Source organism: Tyto alba, unplaced genomic scaffold (genome assembly GCF_018691265.1).
Source record: "Tyto alba isolate M040663 unplaced genomic scaffold, T.alba_DEE_v4.0 Super-Scaffold_20000042, whole genome shotgun sequence".
NCBI lineage: Eukaryota > Metazoa > Chordata > Aves > Strigiformes > Tytonidae > Tyto > Tyto alba.
In genome coordinates this window covers 1,067,469-1,083,634 of record NW_024881293.1, presented here as the reverse complement: position 1 = coordinate 1,083,634, position 16,166 = coordinate 1,067,469, and the positions used below count along the sequence as shown (strand labels likewise).

Here is a 16,166-nt window from a genome sequence, read left to right as displayed (position 1 = left end):
TTGCTAATTTATAGCATGTTTCTTTCTTACTAGAACTAAGATCAAGCATCCCTGGGAGGGAAACTGATGCCTACAAACAGGAGCTTACTGGAACAGTTGTGTCTGGGAGTGACATACAAGCTAAAAAAGTGAGATTTCAACAACAGGGTAGCCAAGGATGTAGCTAATGAACCGTCACTTAGCAAAACAACTATCATCGGGGCAAAATCTTATGTAAACGGCCACCAAAGCACAGCAGGTTGGTAAATCAATATCCCTGGCGGTCCCAGCCACTCCCGGATCAGCCCACAGTTTCTACAGTTGTTAGGCAAGTGCTCCTGTTTTCATGTAAACGAAGACAATAAATGGATACTCTCAGTTCCCACCTTGGCTGATTTACACCCTCTGTTTTTCTCCTAATACTTCACGAGCTTTCAAGTGGCTGCAGACCCCTGGTGCTGCCCTTGCCCCGTCAGGTGCGAGAGGAAGAGATGCTGGTTTCTGCAGCCCAGCACCTCTGTGTTTACACCCCCGTTCACTGCCTCACAAAACTTGGGCTGCCATGTGATAGCGCTCGCAAATAACGCTCAAAGCCTGAGTGTCAAGAAACACCAGGCAAACGAGAATTAAGCACATTTCCTCAGTAACTATTCATGCTGGCCTTAGATGGAGCAAAGGCTACAAGGTTAATGTCTTGAGCAGTGGGCAGCAACAGATATATTCAGCTCCATCCCCTGTGGAGACTTACCATGTGGGCAAACGATGTCCTCATTAAAATTTAACTCCTCTTCCTCCTCTCTCTTCTCTTCATTGGATTCGTCTAATTAAAAAATAAATAAAAATAGAAGAAGATTGCACAGAGTTCCTCTCCCAAAGAAAGGAAAAACCTTTGGGGGAAAAGCAGCACAGTTGCTTTTCAAATGTGGCAAAACCCTTAACCCAAGGGAGACTTTGGAAAGAAATTTGCTATTCTCAGATGTCTTGGCCTCTGGGCAGGCGGGATTACAGCCTACAGGCCATGTAGGAGTGCTTTGAAGCACCTGGAGCACAAGCCGGTCCTTTGTGAGATTACAAAGGACACATTTGTTATGGCTGAAACACCACGGGGGTTCACTGCTCCCAGAGATCTCAAGTTTAACCTAAACACAAGTGTAGGTAAGAGTGCAGGGAGCAGAAACCTTCCTGGCAAAATATTAGTCTGCTCTTTGCCTTGAGGATACTGATCTAAACCAGATGCTGCCTGACAAACGAAGAGGGAGCCTGCCAGGGGTTTGACAAGCCCTAATCAACGTGTAAATTATAGTTAAGAACTGTAGCTCCACAGACAGAAGCACTGGTCGCTGAACGGGAGCATCATAAACACAATAATGTGTCAGTCAGAGTCTCTAACGACCTGCCTAATGAGCAAGTTGGCTCGTGAGCAATTCCAAGCGTACTACTGGGAGCTGCAACCTGTTGTGAAACCGGGGTCACCAGGAAGGAAGGTGGGCCAGTCACTCAGCAGAGAAGCACCTTTTTCTCAATGAATGGCTCCAACCCGCAGCGCCAGCTTACAGATACTATCAGGAGGGCTGTGGTGATCTCCGGGCCTTCAAGCCCAAGATCAGTGCTATTAGCCCATCATCTCCACTTTCATTCAAGCAAGCTCCTTGCCCTCAGTTCCGAAACAAAAAGCTCAACAAAATATCCAGTTTCCAAAGGTTTAAAGAGCAGAAAGCAAATAAAAGTCTTCACAGACTCATGATATGGGCGCAGAAGAGAGTTCATGATTTTTTTTTTTTTTCCCCTAGGCTGTGTTCTGCCACTGCCACTTTACCAGCTGTGCTGTTTCATCCACAGACCTTCGCAATAACCATCTTCATCCCTTGCCCAAGTTAATTTTCATGTTTCTTCCTCCCCTGTGCTCTCCCATTCAGACAAAAGCAGATGAAAAGATCACGTGTCTGGGGTGGTAATTTTACACAGCTTTGTAAAACTACTCACTACCTCATCTTCTCTGGGTACAAAGATCACCCAGGAGTTTTGAAGTTTATGAAGGAGCTTTTTATTTTATTTTATTATCCTTTCCTCCCTACTCATACAAGGGAAACAAAACAGCTCCAAGAACACCTGATGTGTCTTTTGTTAGGATGTATCAGTCAGAGCTGGTGCGGCTCTACAGCAGCAGAATTACCTTTGTTTTGTGCGTTTCCATTCATTTTTCCATTACTGTGCTCTGCATCTTCATCTTGCTCATTTAATTGCTCCAGAGCCAACTGACGCCAGCTCCGCAAGGACGCCTTTCCAACCCAAAATCCATCATTCCTGCAGGGGGAGAACAGCGTTGGCCATGTGAATCCCAACTCCATTCTCCTTCAGAGCCCAAACAGTAAAATCTTTAGGAAAACGCTATTTAAGCGCTTCCAAAAAAATCTCTGACAACGTTTGAAAGTATCCGGACTTACATACCCCTTCACTGTTATCTTCAGCAAGTTCGTAACTGTTTTGTAGTCTTCATTTAATTGGTTTTTCAGTCGCAGGATTCGACACCTTTCTACCACACAGTCCTTGCAAAGTGCTTTGACTGGGGTGGGGGGAAAAAGAAACAGAGTTTATTGGAAAATTTACTGCAAGCCTGGCTGAGTTTCTCACTGGTTTGAAAGTGCTCAGACAGGTATGTACCAACTATTCTGCCTCAAGACCAGAGATTTCATATGCAAATGAGGAGATTCCTGGGGTTAGTGCCAGACCAGGCTACATTTGAAGCTTAAATAAGTGTAAAATGCTTCAGATGAGGTGTGATCTGTACTAGCTTCACAGCTCTCAGCAGTTGGTATCAAGAGTTTGCAATTACAGCTGTTAGCCAGGTCATGCAAACCCACAGCCATGGGGGTCAAAAGGTAGGACAGTTTAGGCATATGCAAGGAAAAAACCTGTACCGTGGCAGTTTTCCAGACAAACCCAGAAAAAAAACAACCCTCCTGCAAAGGTACACTGGACCAACAGGAGTGGAAATCCTACAGCTGGGCACATATTTTCATCTGGGAGCAAGAGGGTCGCATGCAGGGAAGCCAGTCCGAGGATGCAGAGTGTCCATCCATCCCTCCCAGCTGTACTCAATGAAAAACCCTGCAGGCGATCTTCCAGTTGACTAATAAACATTGGCCTGGTTTTTTTTTTTTGGTTTGTTTTTTTTGTTTTTTTTTTTTTTTTTTACAAAGGCTGCCTGCGTCACAGCAGTTTCTGCTGGTTGCGTTTCTTCCCTATAAGCTCCTAGCAGGAGCTGAGCTAATTTGGTCTCAGTGGGAGTTATTGAGCTCCTTTATAAGAGAAACTAGAGCCTGGGGCTTGATTAAGGGATGCCCAAAGACTGTAGGGGCTGAACTGACCCCAAAAAACAAAATGCATGACAGATGCCTGCAACACAAGTACACGGGCTAGCAGGTATGCGCTTGCCTCGGATGAGGCAGCTTGGGATAAGCTAAAGGTGAAAGGCAGTGAGTGATTTTCTTGGCCTGCACACATCCACGCTGCTCCGGAGTGCAGGCTGCTGGCAAGAGGCAGCCCAGATCCGCACGCTCCACAAAATGCTGCCCACGCAGGATCTGTAGGTGCTGCAGGCACGGAAAAATAATTTTCAAGCGTCTGGGGGGCTGCATGTGCAAGTTTAGTTATTTTCTAGAATCAACTTCATAAAACCTTTCAAGTATTATGGTTTCTAACCTAAGTGCACCACTGCTTTCTCAGAAATTCCTCTATGCACAGCTCTTCCTCAACAGAGCAGAACTCAGGTATGAAACAGACCCTGCAATCAGACTAACTGTATCTGAATGCTAACATAATTAAGTGGTGTTAAAAAAAAAAAAAAAATCACCCGGAACTAACAGTGCAGGACAGAAGCTATGCACAAAAATAAAGTTGCGATGATAAAGGATGGCTCAAAACAGGGCTGGGACCAGAACAAGGCTCTAAAACACATTCAGCACACAAGAATGTGACTTGGAGAGGGCGTTTTCTAGCCTGACACCTTACCATTCAGCCTGGGCCCTCCTCCATATCTCCTGTAGAAGAAGTCAGCCACGTACTCCGATATCCTCTTCATAATAGATATTTTATCCGGATGAAGTTTGCCATGTGAGCACAGGCAGGCTGTGTTATCTATTGGTTTTGGTGGAGTGGACTCGTCCAGCCATTTCTGCAGCCACTCGAGAGAGATGAAGTCGTACGGGGAACCTGGGAGGAGAAAAAACACAAAGAGAAACAAGCCCGTACGTGTCAGCTAATACAGACTACAGCAGATGGTATTTTATAATTACTCTGATATTCAACGGTACTTTTAAAAATTAACAGGCTACCATTGTTGATTCAATCTCTGTGGTACAAGTTTTCAAACATCTGATACAGCTTCCCTCGCCCAATTCTCAGCTCCGTATTGCAGATTTAGAAGACAGAAGCTATGTGAAATTAAGATATGCAAGAACAAGCAGTCATTTTGAATTGAAGTAATCGATCTGAAATGGCAGAGCACTCCAAGTAAGAAAGCGAGTGCTTTCAGACTGCTAAACTTTTAGGGGCTTACTGGAGAGTAGTTGAGGAAAGGGGAAGGTTCTCCCATCGTCCATATTTAAATTATGATCATACATTACATGCTCTTTCTATCACAAATCGAGCTCACTGGGGTAAATTGAAAAATAAAAGGCAACAACAGCAAAGAGACGAGGTCAGTGTTTGCTCTGTCCCTCCAGCACCCAAAATTTCAGTGGTTTTCTGGGCTGCTCTGTAACTGTGGGTAAGAAACACTTGCACATTTTAAGATCAACAGTGCAAACGGACACTTGCTCCGATTTTTTAGCAGGAACATGATTTTTTTTGAAACACAGCAGCAGGCTCGCCCTTGTTTGCTAAAGGAGAAACACCTTGTGCAAAGCTAAGGTTCAGGAGCGGGTCAGTGTCTGTATGAGCAGCGAAACAGCTCTGGGTAAAAGCCCTGTCTCTTGATACCAAGACCCAGTATTGACGTGGAAACCCTTCTGCAATACGACTGGCAATTTAGGAGGAAATGAAACCCTTTCTGCTGATGTGAGGAGGGCAGCTCTGAAACTGAGGGAAAACGTAGACATTAGTTACATTTATCAAATGAACACAAATCCTTAATGTCTCATACAGAGGAGCAACAGAGAAGCTACAGAAAAATACTGCTCCTTCCAGCTTGCACTGGATCTTTGTGAAAATGGGCTTCAAACCCTCCTCTCTTCTGCGGCATAAATCAGTGGTATTTTCATCTTATGCAACGCCATCAGATACACACAGCCATGACCTCCAGAGAATTGCAATGCTGTCAGAAATGGTTTGCTAGTTTGGGATGAAAGCTGCCTCCCCCAGAAAGTACGTTTTTCTGGGGCAGGCTACACAAAGCTGGCAGAAAAATGTGTCTGCACAGCTGCAGAGAGAGTCCCGGGCTCCTGCGGGATCAGACCCGGAGCAGCTCTGGGATATCGCTGCCTTCAGCTGTGCCAGCAAGCCGCTGCGCTCAGGACATGCCCAGCAGAAAGCAGTGGGTGCCCTCAGGACAGTGCTTCAGATCCTGCCATCTTCAAACTGGGGCAGAGGAGCTTTTTTTTTTACCTGCACCTGTAAAAAAAATAATATCTTTTTGAGATTTATCCCTCTGTTCTGTCAGAAACGCCAAGAGCAAACTATTCTGTTTTTAAGGGGGAGAGAAAACGCACCAAAGTTGTGCTTGCGGCTCCTTTTTAATGGTGACTCACTGCAGATTCATACCTCCACAACTTTGATTTAACAGTGACATTTTAACACCGCTCAGACTTGCTGGGACCCTGCAAGATGAGCTGTGACACCCTCCTGCTCGTGAGTTAAGCGCCCGTTGTCTGCAAACAGGGGTTCATAAATTGAAGAGGCAGACGTTTATGGGAGCCGAGGAGTCTGCAGTTCAGCTACTCCAATCTCTGCTGGTTCTGAGCATCAAGCAATGAATACTAAAAGCTAAACATCAAACTGCCTAACAGGCTACACAGTTAAACCAAGTCTTTAATTACAAATTTCCTGGAGATTTTAGGACATGCACACAGTGGAGAAAAATTCCCCATGGTGGATGGACAAAACAAGTGCCCCTACGCTTGTTTTGAGGGAGATGGGAGAGAAAAACAAGGCGGGGGGGATAAAAATTCTTGTGCTCAGATCTGTTAAAGTGACAAGACACAAGGAGTAGTAGGAAAGGATCAACCACAGTCACTCGTCGGACGGACTATGAAGCTTAGACATGGGGCTTTGAAGTGCTGGTGGGGACAAATCAAGTAATTTTCTACTGGAGGTCAGGCATTCTCGTATTGTTACCTGCTGATTAATTGGGATCAACAGGTCCCAAACTTGCCATGAGTTGGCAATTTGAGACTGGCCAGTTATTCTGCCTTGATGCTACTAACCGCTAACGAGACGAGCTGCTCACTGGGCAGAAGAAAACAGTCACAATGCATGGAAGCACAGGGGAAGGAGCAAGAGGGAATTAGTGATGCCAGAGGCCATGAGAACGAGGCAAAAAGGAGAAAAATAGGTTAAGGCAGAAAAACAAAACAGGGAAAGCAAATCCTAAGCATGCACACAGCAACAATAGACAGCGATCGCTTTCCTCTTTGAGAGGACTACAGCTAATGCCTTCCAGCGAAGTGTTCAGGCCACAGAAGTGAGTTGTGGGTTAGTAACAAAACATTACGAATCTTAACAACAGTCTACTACAAAATACTACCACAATATCTTACAGACCAGCTTCAGCAGGTAACCTTTTGTAGAGCTCCTTCACCTCTTCATGCTTGATTTTGCCTCTGGCCACGCTCTGTTTGCGCATCTCGGCCATTTCGTTGCACCACTCCTCAAACTTGCAGTTATCACGCTCTACCAGCTCCTGCAGAAAAGCTGTTGGGAAAGAAGAAAAAGTAGTAATTTCAAGGAAAAATGCCAATTATGTTAATTATCCCTGCAACTGGTTATCTGGGGATAACAAGCAAGCCTAAAAATTGCCCCCCCCCCCAGCTACTGACATAGGTGGTCTTTCCAAAAGCCAAGCGCATGGACATTACTCTCTGCAGTATTTATGGTTGTAGATGATTAAATGTCCTGTGCAACACAACGGCGCCCAAGAAAATAATTTACTCGAGGTTGGTTGCTGCATTAAGAGAAATCCTTTGCTTGCTAACAAGCCTGTGCTGAGCACTGGCCGTCGTGCAAAGTGCAATGGGCTTCGGCGAGAGGCTGCAGAGCCAGAACGTGGCAGGACGCTTTGCTGCCTGCTTCAATCCCTCCCTGCTATTCCTCTCGCTCCAGCCACTTCTCTGCCTCCCACTGAGAGCAGCTCCTCTGTGCTGCCAAGGACCTGTCGTTCCCAGGGGGGAAGCAAGAGCTTTTCACCTTACAGATATACCTGAAGCCTGTCCCGATGTGCAGCCCCATGGGTACGCGTGATCTCAGTGAGGCACGTTGCAAGCCCAAGGACAAAAAGCCCTCAGGACACGAGAGATAAGCTGGGGCAAATCCTGGTGTCGACAGAACAGTGAGGGAAATGGGAATTTTTGCTGTCGCTGATGGAAAAAACCCAAACAAACCAAACCTCAACAGGGAAAAATAGAAGATAAAACACTTCCTTTGCAGGGCTAGTGAACAGGAGGGGGAAAGCACTGCTTATCTGAAGCCTTTTCCTATTTAGCAGTATTCTGAAGAGCTAAAATATTTCTAGAAAGGTTAACACTTGTGCAGCCAGAGAGCACACCATCCACCTTGGGAGAATATACAGTATTAAAAAACAACCAGCTTGACTGCCTTAAGGCCAGAGCCAAGTTACATCTCTCCACCGTCCCGGAAAAGCCGCTTTTAACAGCATCAAAGCAAAATGCCTCAAATTTACAGTTGCATGAAACCTCCCCGCAACCGCACAGCTCGACTGCTGCCCTTCGCTCCCCGTTCCCTGGCAGGCTTCCACGAGAAACAAAGGCAACCGCGGGGCTGCGCAGGAATTTGGAGCTGGGTGGAGAGGCTTTTGCCGAGTTATTGTTTTGGGCAGAGGGGTAGGAGGAAAGAAAACGTAAGAGAGCTCAGGAAGCAGGCTGAAAATGCAGATCTGAGGCAGAAATTAGCACTAATTCCCAAAGCTGTGTGGCTCAGAGGGTGGGTTTTATTGGGGGGGGGTGTGCTGGAAAAGTTTTGGTGCTGGTATTAGCAGTGTAAAAGCTGTACGATTTACCCTCTCTGCATCCAGATAACCCAAGCAAACAGCAGAAGAGGGAAGAAGGTGGAACACACCCTTCATCCTCATCAGCACCCGGGACCTAATTAATATTTCTAATCAAGTAGCACGCAAATGCGAAGCATCGTTAAATCCACAGGCCAAACCTACAGGGATTTCTGCCACCCCCAGTCATTCTAAAGCAAGACACGACTGCGCTCGTACAGAACTCCTGTTAAGGGCTTGAATCCTCTTGTTTTCATGCCATTTATTCACAATATGGCAAAGATTAAGCGCTCGCAGAAGAAACCTGACATCTGTCAGAGCTGCTCCCCTCCAGCACAGAACGTGCGCTGCCGATGACATTTAACCACGCTGCCTGCCTTTGCCTTCAGGACCCCGAGCGGTTCCTGCGGGATCCTGGCTGTGAACCCCAACGCTCCTGCTGCCGCACGCGGCTCCCTGTGGGACCATCTCCCCCTAACCCCTTCCCATCTCCTCTCGCTGGTTACGATGGCGAGGCCCGAGCGGGCACAGGGGTGGCATCATCAGGCTAATATTATTTAAGTGCTAGGAAAGCCCAGGGGTTTCACTGGTCATGACAGTGTGTTGCTACACGGCACCTTTGGGGGGGCTTGTGGACAGCGGTCACAAACGGGGCTTCGAGCAAAAACCCAACTCCTGGCCCACCTGGAGCACCACAAGACGAGATGGAGAGGCCAAGAGAGTCAAAGCTCACTTACCTGGTACTTCGATTGTCAGAGATTTCTCCCGGGTTTGCAGCCTGTATACCAGCATGTAAGCATTGCGTGAGCAGTGCGTCCCTTTCCCGCACTTAGGTTTACGAGTCTGGGATTTAGAAGGTTCCGCTGCGGTACAGAAGGCAAAACATAATAAACACACAAGCTCGCTTACTGAGTCTCCATTAACGGGACGAGTTTGCCACCTAGCCGGCTTCCCTCTCCCTGCTGAGCTCTGCCAGGCCTCTTCTTGCCAAGCACTGGGCTTGGCATGAGCCAAAACTGTATCCCAAAGCAAGACCCAAATCCCTCCAGCATTTCTGGAGGCAGGGTAATTCAAAGGGACCAAAATTAGGTGCCTGCTCTGAACCACCCTTCTACAAGAGCCTTTCTTCTCTCCTCAATTAAACCTCACCGAGCCAAAAGCAACTTTTGCAAAAACATCCTTTCTCCCCTTTGTCTCTTGTTCTGGTGTCCTAACACCAAAGTACAGTCTCAAGTTCTCAGGGGACAATAAAAAAATAAATCTTATTTACAGGTGATTACATATGTGAAAAAACACATGCCCTTCTGTTAGGCAACAAAGCTTTTATGGAATGAACAACCGTGGAAACAGTCATTTCAGAGCAGCTGGTGGTACGATGTAAACTTGTGTTGCAAGAGTTGCCATTTCCAGACGGACTGCCAGGCAAGGAAATACCACTTATCTACAGCTACAGCTTCAAACAAACAAACAAACAAAACATTTATTTAAAAAAATAAAGGAAAAACCCTCCGTAAGTCAAACTCTAAATGAAACATTGAAATACTAAGAAAAACGTCTGTCTCCCAAATTCTTGAAAACTTCACGTGCCTCTCCCACCACACCATCCAGGGGACTTCCTAAACACTCTTTATTTGCATTTTCTCCAGATATTTTCTAAATTGTTCCCATCTGTGCAGCCAGGCCACAGGACTCTCCCCACAGCAGACCTCTGCTTTACATTAGCGACCTTCTCCTGCTGTTGCATGCATTTGTAACAAAGAAGAACCTTAGTTTTTCTTGAAGTAGGCAAATAACATCACCCTTGGTAAATACATTAGGGCTCCCAGCCTACAGAGGCTTCTAAACATGCTTTACTTACATTCTTCAAGCAGCCTTGTATTTCAGCAAGAACACTTACTTGCAGTTAAGCATAAACCTTTACAAGCTTGAGGCCACAGCAGTTTATTTGCATCTTATTTTGCTACACTGGGTAACGTGGGAGGTTAAAAAGGCTGAGAAGCTCTTATTTCCTTTTGAGGCTTATTTTTCTATCTTACACCACTAGATGTCTAGCCAGCTTCACAATTTGGTTGGAAGCAAGTGGTAGTCAAACATTAACAGGATGAAAAAGCTGCTCCGGTGGCAGCCAGCGTTTATGTACGTCGTGATGAAATGCAGGAAGGTGTTTACTAGCAAGAGAGCTGAAAATAAAGCAGCACGATGCAGACGTGTGCACGGAAGGAAATGAGAGAAGGAGGCTAATGCCCCATGCCTGCTCAAGGGTGTCCTCAGGCTGACATGGCTTTACAACAAACTAAGGGAGCAAATAAATCTGAGGGTGTCTTTTCATTAACCTATTACTTAAGGATGCTTTAAAGAAAGGCAACGTTTCATTAAATCCAGTTGCAGCAAAGCACGAGCATCCTGGTGGGCCAGTGTTTCTAGGAATGCATTGCTTGCACTGTAAGTGAAATTTCTGACATTAACTTCCCCATTTCTTGATACTGCAAAGCGTCTTGTGCTAAGGAACTCTGAGCGATTGCAAATCCGAACACTCAAAATGCCAATTTAATGCTGAACCACTCCTATATATCGACCGCAGACCAAGAAACCTACAGGTCCAGCCTCAGCCCAAGCTCTCCAAGAAATCAAGACCTTGTCCCGTCCAGGGAACACGGTTATCTGGGCAGCACCAGGACACTGGCACAAGATGAGCTGATGTAGAACAGAAGAGTGCAAAGGAGAAGTAAAAAGTGCAAAATAAAAAGGCAGTTTTGACTTCCAAGCCGTTATTTGGATCAAGATTTTTTTTTTTAAACGAAGAGTCTTTACTGCCTCCAAGTAAAACACCTCAGTGGAAATAAAAATATAACGCGTTGAGGAAACTGAAAGTAATCTTGTTATCTGTCCCTAAGCCTCCTTTTGCACATCAGCCAAGGAAGCGGCAACTTGCCTGTTTCATCCCGATAAGACACTGATAACTTGGGCAGCAGTTGCCTATCTGGCATGCAGCAGGCAAGAGAAATACTAGAGGAACTGATTACAAGGTGTGTGTAAACACACACGGGGCTGAAACGAAGAAAATCTGGCTGCAATTTACAGAATTGCCATTTCATTCATTACTCCTAAGATGTGACAGCACGCATAGGAGCACTTTTGTTTTAGGAGTAACAGAGCCTCCACATATTCAGCCTCCGTGTTTTTGGTGAAAAGAGTTATTTTAAAAGGGCACTCACAACTTAAAGGTTTTACCTAGATCTTCCTCAATCCCCAACTGCAGTTTCTTCCCCTCCATCTTTTCTATGTCTTCGTCGTTGAACTTGTACCACTCGCCCGTCTGGGGATCCTTCACATGGGCGATGTAGTGCCCGGAGTACGCGCTCACGCCTCGGTGTATGAGGACGGCACTAAGTTCATACACGTAGACGCCATCTGGAAGGGAAGCAGCAGTTAGAGAGCACTCTGGATGAAACAGCACAGATCTCTTCTTTCCTAGCTCTCAACGTTCTTGCAAGGCAGCAGACAAAGACTGCACTTGAACTTGCACCTCTCCAAAGACATCGCTAAGTAGGTTGTGGCTTCTGCGACGCACTTAGCAAGGCAGTTATCTGAAACGCAGGCTTCGAACAACTCTTGACATAATTTTCCATCAAAAAGGGGATTCAGAGCAGATCTACCCTTGTCTGTCGAGGGGCGGTGGGTACCAATGCATAAAACTGTACACAAAACTCACTTTTTTGTTCCATAAAAGGCTCCATGTCAAGCAGCTCGGAGAAGCCGATGTAGGTGTTCAGCTTTTTCTTATGGCCAGTTTGTCTGTGCAGAAGCAAAGCTTCGGTTCAGGGGACAGCAGTAACAGTTCACACCTCAAAATAACTCCCCTCGAAACCCGCCAAGCCCCCCCCGAGACGGTCACACACGCACTCAATCCTCAATCCCTCTAACGCAGAAAGAGCAGAGCAGACAAATTCCCAAAGAGCTTCCACACAACCCAGGGCGCTCCCGCTTCTCCAGCACAGGCTCCAGCTAGGTGCTTACCTGTCAAACACGAAACGCATCAGCTGCAGGTTGAGTGTGCAGGGAAGACTCAGCAGCCTGATCTTTCTCGTGGCGTTCTGCTTACTCTGACAAGTTTCACAAAAATAACGATTGTCACCTTCTAATTTTTCTTCCTGAGTGGGGAGGGGGGGCAGAAAAAAAGGTCTTGAGAAAAGCTTACCACTGAAAAGTCAACCGGTCCAAGCTACTCAACAGTTGGAAACTGAAAGGCACCAGTTATTTTAACTACTTAAAGCCTCTGCCCAGCTGCTTTCTAAAATAATCTCTTGGTTAAAAACGCACGCTAATAAGTTTGCTTTACCACATGGCCATAGTAGGCTGCTCTCACTTTAAGAAAAATTTTAGACCTAATCAAGCCCTATTCGTAGTTCTCAGGTTGCCTATGAGACAGTCAGGTTTGCTCCCCGCTTGACTGAGTTGGTTTATACCAATGAGGGCTATGGAAAAAGAAAATAATTAAATTGTCCTTTTACGAGCTCACATGGACCAAGTTAATGTAAAGCCACGTTTTAGCCTGGAAACTACAATCCTGCACACAAACACCACCAATTAAGAGTCACTGTCTACACCTAAGCCAATCCAGTGGCAGGATTAGGCCAGAGGAGAACTCCAACTGCCCTAAACAAGGTCACCGGGTTGTTTGATTTACAGGAGGAGCAGACAAACTTGAAGTTCACCATTTCAGGATTTTAATGCACGTACACAAACCAGTCTTTTTTCATAACAGACCTTCTGCAAGCAGAGCAGCCGGTTTGCAGAGTGCATCAGGGAAGCTGCTGCCCAACAGCCAGTCAGCTCAGGTAGAGAGTCACGTTTCAGGTTAGTTCTGTCCTAAATACTTTTAGTTGAATCCACACCCCGCACCTTTAACATGCCAGATCTTAACTTAAGATCTAGGCAAATTCTCAGGTCGAATTAAGAGCACTTGCAGCTGTTCCACAGCTATTCCCAGCCCTTCCTAGTATCTTTAAGAGCACATTTTAGAGCCAGGAATGTCTCCTGTTGCTATGCAGATGAGCATCAACTTAGAAAACACAAAAAGCAGCCATTCTCCTGGTGCTATCCATGACAAAGCAGGAGGGGACTTTTGGGGGACTTTTTGTCAGACTTTGGAGACTTTTTCCCAACATTACTGGGAAAGTATTTTAACTAAGCATTGGACTTTCAAGTGCTTTTTAAAGCACTTGGCTTGTGCTCTGCTCGGGTCCTTCCTTGAATGACTTAACTAATCATTTTCTGGGTCCAAAGTAAAAAAACATTTCCTTTTGGATGCATCTCACTGAGGCAACTCAGTCGCTTTGCTCCCATACCAACCTCAAAGGCTGTTAAGTGAAGGAAGGAATTAAAACACCTTGCTAAGAATAGAAGCATTCAAAAACCAATGAGCTTGTACCTTAAGAAATTCCGTTATACAGTCTGTCAACTGCTTGTGCCCTTGGATGTTTAACTCCAGTTCATAAAATTTAGACACGAGTTTGGACTCCCTGCCACACTGGTTGCAGCTAGGAATAAAAGGCAAAAAAAAAAAAGAAAAACACATGAGGACGGTTCACTGGTTCATGCGTCTGAATTCCCCAGCTACTAGAAAACTACTCCTTGAGCTATAAAACCAGGAGAAAGTTAAGTCACAGTTAATGCAGTTCACGCCTCTACACCACAAAAACTCTGCAAGAAGCTGTAAAAAGGATAAGAGCATCTACTGAGAAAAACAGGAGCACCTGCTTACAACTTGCATACACTATTTTATATCATTTTTGAGGTAAAACCCGTAGCTCTGAGAATGCAGGAATGAAAAGTTGTCATCCAAGTATGCTATTTTCTGGCTGCAGGACTTTACGTTCCATTAACTCACTTGCAGGTTTAATTGGTAAATTTTCATTAAGAGGTTAAACGCAACTGGAGAACTGCAACAAAACCATGCACACAGAATCAGGAAATCTAAAAGCTAAAAACATCTCACAAAATGTTTCAGTAGAAGCTTACCTGCCTGCTCCGGTTGTTAGGAGGGAACTTTTCCCCACTCAAATTCTTCTAAAATGTGTAAATATTTACAGAAAGCTTCTTCCTGAAGACCAAATACTTACACCGTGACATAGGCGTACTCTCCACAGAACTGCTTTTGCACTATGTTTCGAACATCTGGGTTTTTTTGTTTGGATAAAGTATCTTCCAGCAGTGACATGAACAGCTTTGAAAACTCCTGGGCATCCTAGAAGAGAAAGCCAAGTCCGTTAACAATACGCCACAGCACAATGCCCAATCACAACCTTGTCGCTAATTTACTGCAAATTACCCGCAGCCCTACACACAGGCTGCACAGAGGCTCCTGCGTGCACTGAATAGAAAAAAAAGACCAGTCGGGAGAACTAAAGAAAAAGAGGAATTTGCCTAAAAGGAGCACGAGGCCCCCAGCTGAGACCATGGCGGGAGTTACCCTGGCTCCTGGCCAGCCACGCCGGGTGGTTTGACTTCTGCCCCGCTCCTCGCAGGGCTCTGGAAGAAAAAGAACACTCCTGCAGAGCTTTCTATCCCATTAATGCTTGTTTTTCAAAAGCTCAGACCGCAACTCAAGCTGCCCCTGCTTGCGTTATAGGTGAGATGAAAAATAAAAACACCCCAAAAATAAGAAGCTGTCCTGTGGATTTGTCCCCTCCTGCAAGGCTCAGGAGCTTCCCCACGCTCATCTCGGGGCCTTCCCCTCCCACCCTGGCTCTTCTTTGCTCTCCTCTCCCGAAAGCAAACAGGCTTTGACCTTTCCCAGCTGTCCTTTAGTATCACTGGCCGGTAGTGACCGCTTCCTTCCCCCTCCGCATCCTCGAGGAAACGCACGCCAGCGCTCAGGCTCTTCCTCCAGCAATCTCTCTCTAACCTCTCAAAGTGTATTTTTGAGCCATGCCATTCTCCCGAGCCCTCTTTGGCTTTGCCCAGAGCCCCACAGGACCTGTCTACAGCCCTCACCCCTCTCTTAACCACATTCTCTCTGCACCACACACTCACGTTGGACCTCGGCTGGCTCCTGGTGACCCAACCAAACGTCTCCTCGCCTTGCCAAGGCCCTTCAACCCGTGCTGAACCTTCCCCCTGGGAGGAGCAGCCCATAAAGCAGCTGTGAAAGGACCCTCATGGCAGCTTTGGCTCCCACCCCGCCCAGTGATGGGGTCAATCAGGCGCTAACAACACTCCCCATCCCCATCCCATTGCTTCCTGAGCTCCTCCTGCTCTCCCACACTAATGGGAAGGGCCCAGAGCAGGGCTTCTCCCTTTGTGTTTGTAGCAAGCAGTAGAACCCAGCTCAGAGATGCTAAAATAACACAAAAGGACAGTTTCACACTTTTAAAGAAGGCAGTTACTCGAGGGGCTTGTCTCAAACCTACCTGCTGCTGTCCGGTGTCCAAGCCCAGTGCTTTGACAAACCCAGAGGGATCGATGTATCGCCTTTTGCTGTTCTGCAGCAAGGCAAACAAGTACTGGAGGTGCTCACAAATGGACTGAGGTTCATAGCCTATTAAAAACGGCAAGTTGCAACAAGTTACAGCAAGTAATTCAAGGCAAGAGATAACTGTTCCAAGTAATTCGCTCATTCTTTCTTTGTATGGGTAAATTTAATGATTAGAAATGGTACGTTTTTTAAAAGCTGTTTCAGATTATCGTAAGAACCGAAGCGGTTCATGTCAATGATGACAGAGAAGTCTCACTGCAGGCCAAATATCACAGAATCATTTAGGGTGGAAAAGACCCTTAAGATCATTAAATCCAACTGTAAATATGCCGCAGTGCCTAGCACGAGTTGTGAGCTAAGAGTTTAAGCAGCGTATGCCAACTACCCCACAGCAACAGCTTCTTTTTTACTCTAAACAGTGAGATATCATTTAAAAATGCCATAAAAACTGGAACAAAACAGATCAGGCGACTGCCCTGACCCAGGGTGCAC

General features: G+C 46.0%; 1 protein-coding gene across 3 annotated transcripts in view; it reads right to left on the bottom strand.

The window, feature by feature from the left end:
• Window positions 1–16,166, bottom strand: part of USP48 (ubiquitin specific peptidase 48) — a 30,144-nt gene that overhangs the window by 12,225 nt on the left and 1,753 nt on the right. For 2 of the 3 annotated variants that reach the window (XM_042794677.1, XM_042794678.1), the window contains exons 4-16: window positions 15,610–15,737; window positions 14,320–14,444; window positions 13,629–13,737; window positions 12,215–12,348; window positions 11,910–11,992; window positions 11,429–11,608; window positions 8,935–9,060; window positions 6,739–6,888; window positions 5,584–5,589; window positions 3,991–4,191; window positions 2,428–2,542; window positions 2,153–2,283; window positions 728–799 (exon numbers count right to left, since the gene is read on the bottom strand). In XM_042794677.1, the coding sequence (XP_042650611.1) occupies window positions 728–799; window positions 2,153–2,283; window positions 2,428–2,542; window positions 3,991–4,191; window positions 5,584–5,589; window positions 6,739–6,888; window positions 8,935–9,060; window positions 11,429–11,608; window positions 11,910–11,992; window positions 12,215–12,348; window positions 13,629–13,737; window positions 14,320–14,444; window positions 15,610–15,737 (1,560 nt within the window). The remainder of the gene's footprint in view (window positions 1–727; window positions 800–2,152; window positions 2,284–2,427; window positions 2,543–3,990; window positions 4,192–5,583; window positions 5,590–6,738; window positions 6,889–8,934; window positions 9,061–11,428; window positions 11,609–11,909; window positions 11,993–12,214; window positions 12,349–13,628; window positions 13,738–14,319; window positions 14,445–15,609; window positions 15,738–16,166) is intronic. The other variant, XM_032984189.2, reaches the window with a different exon arrangement.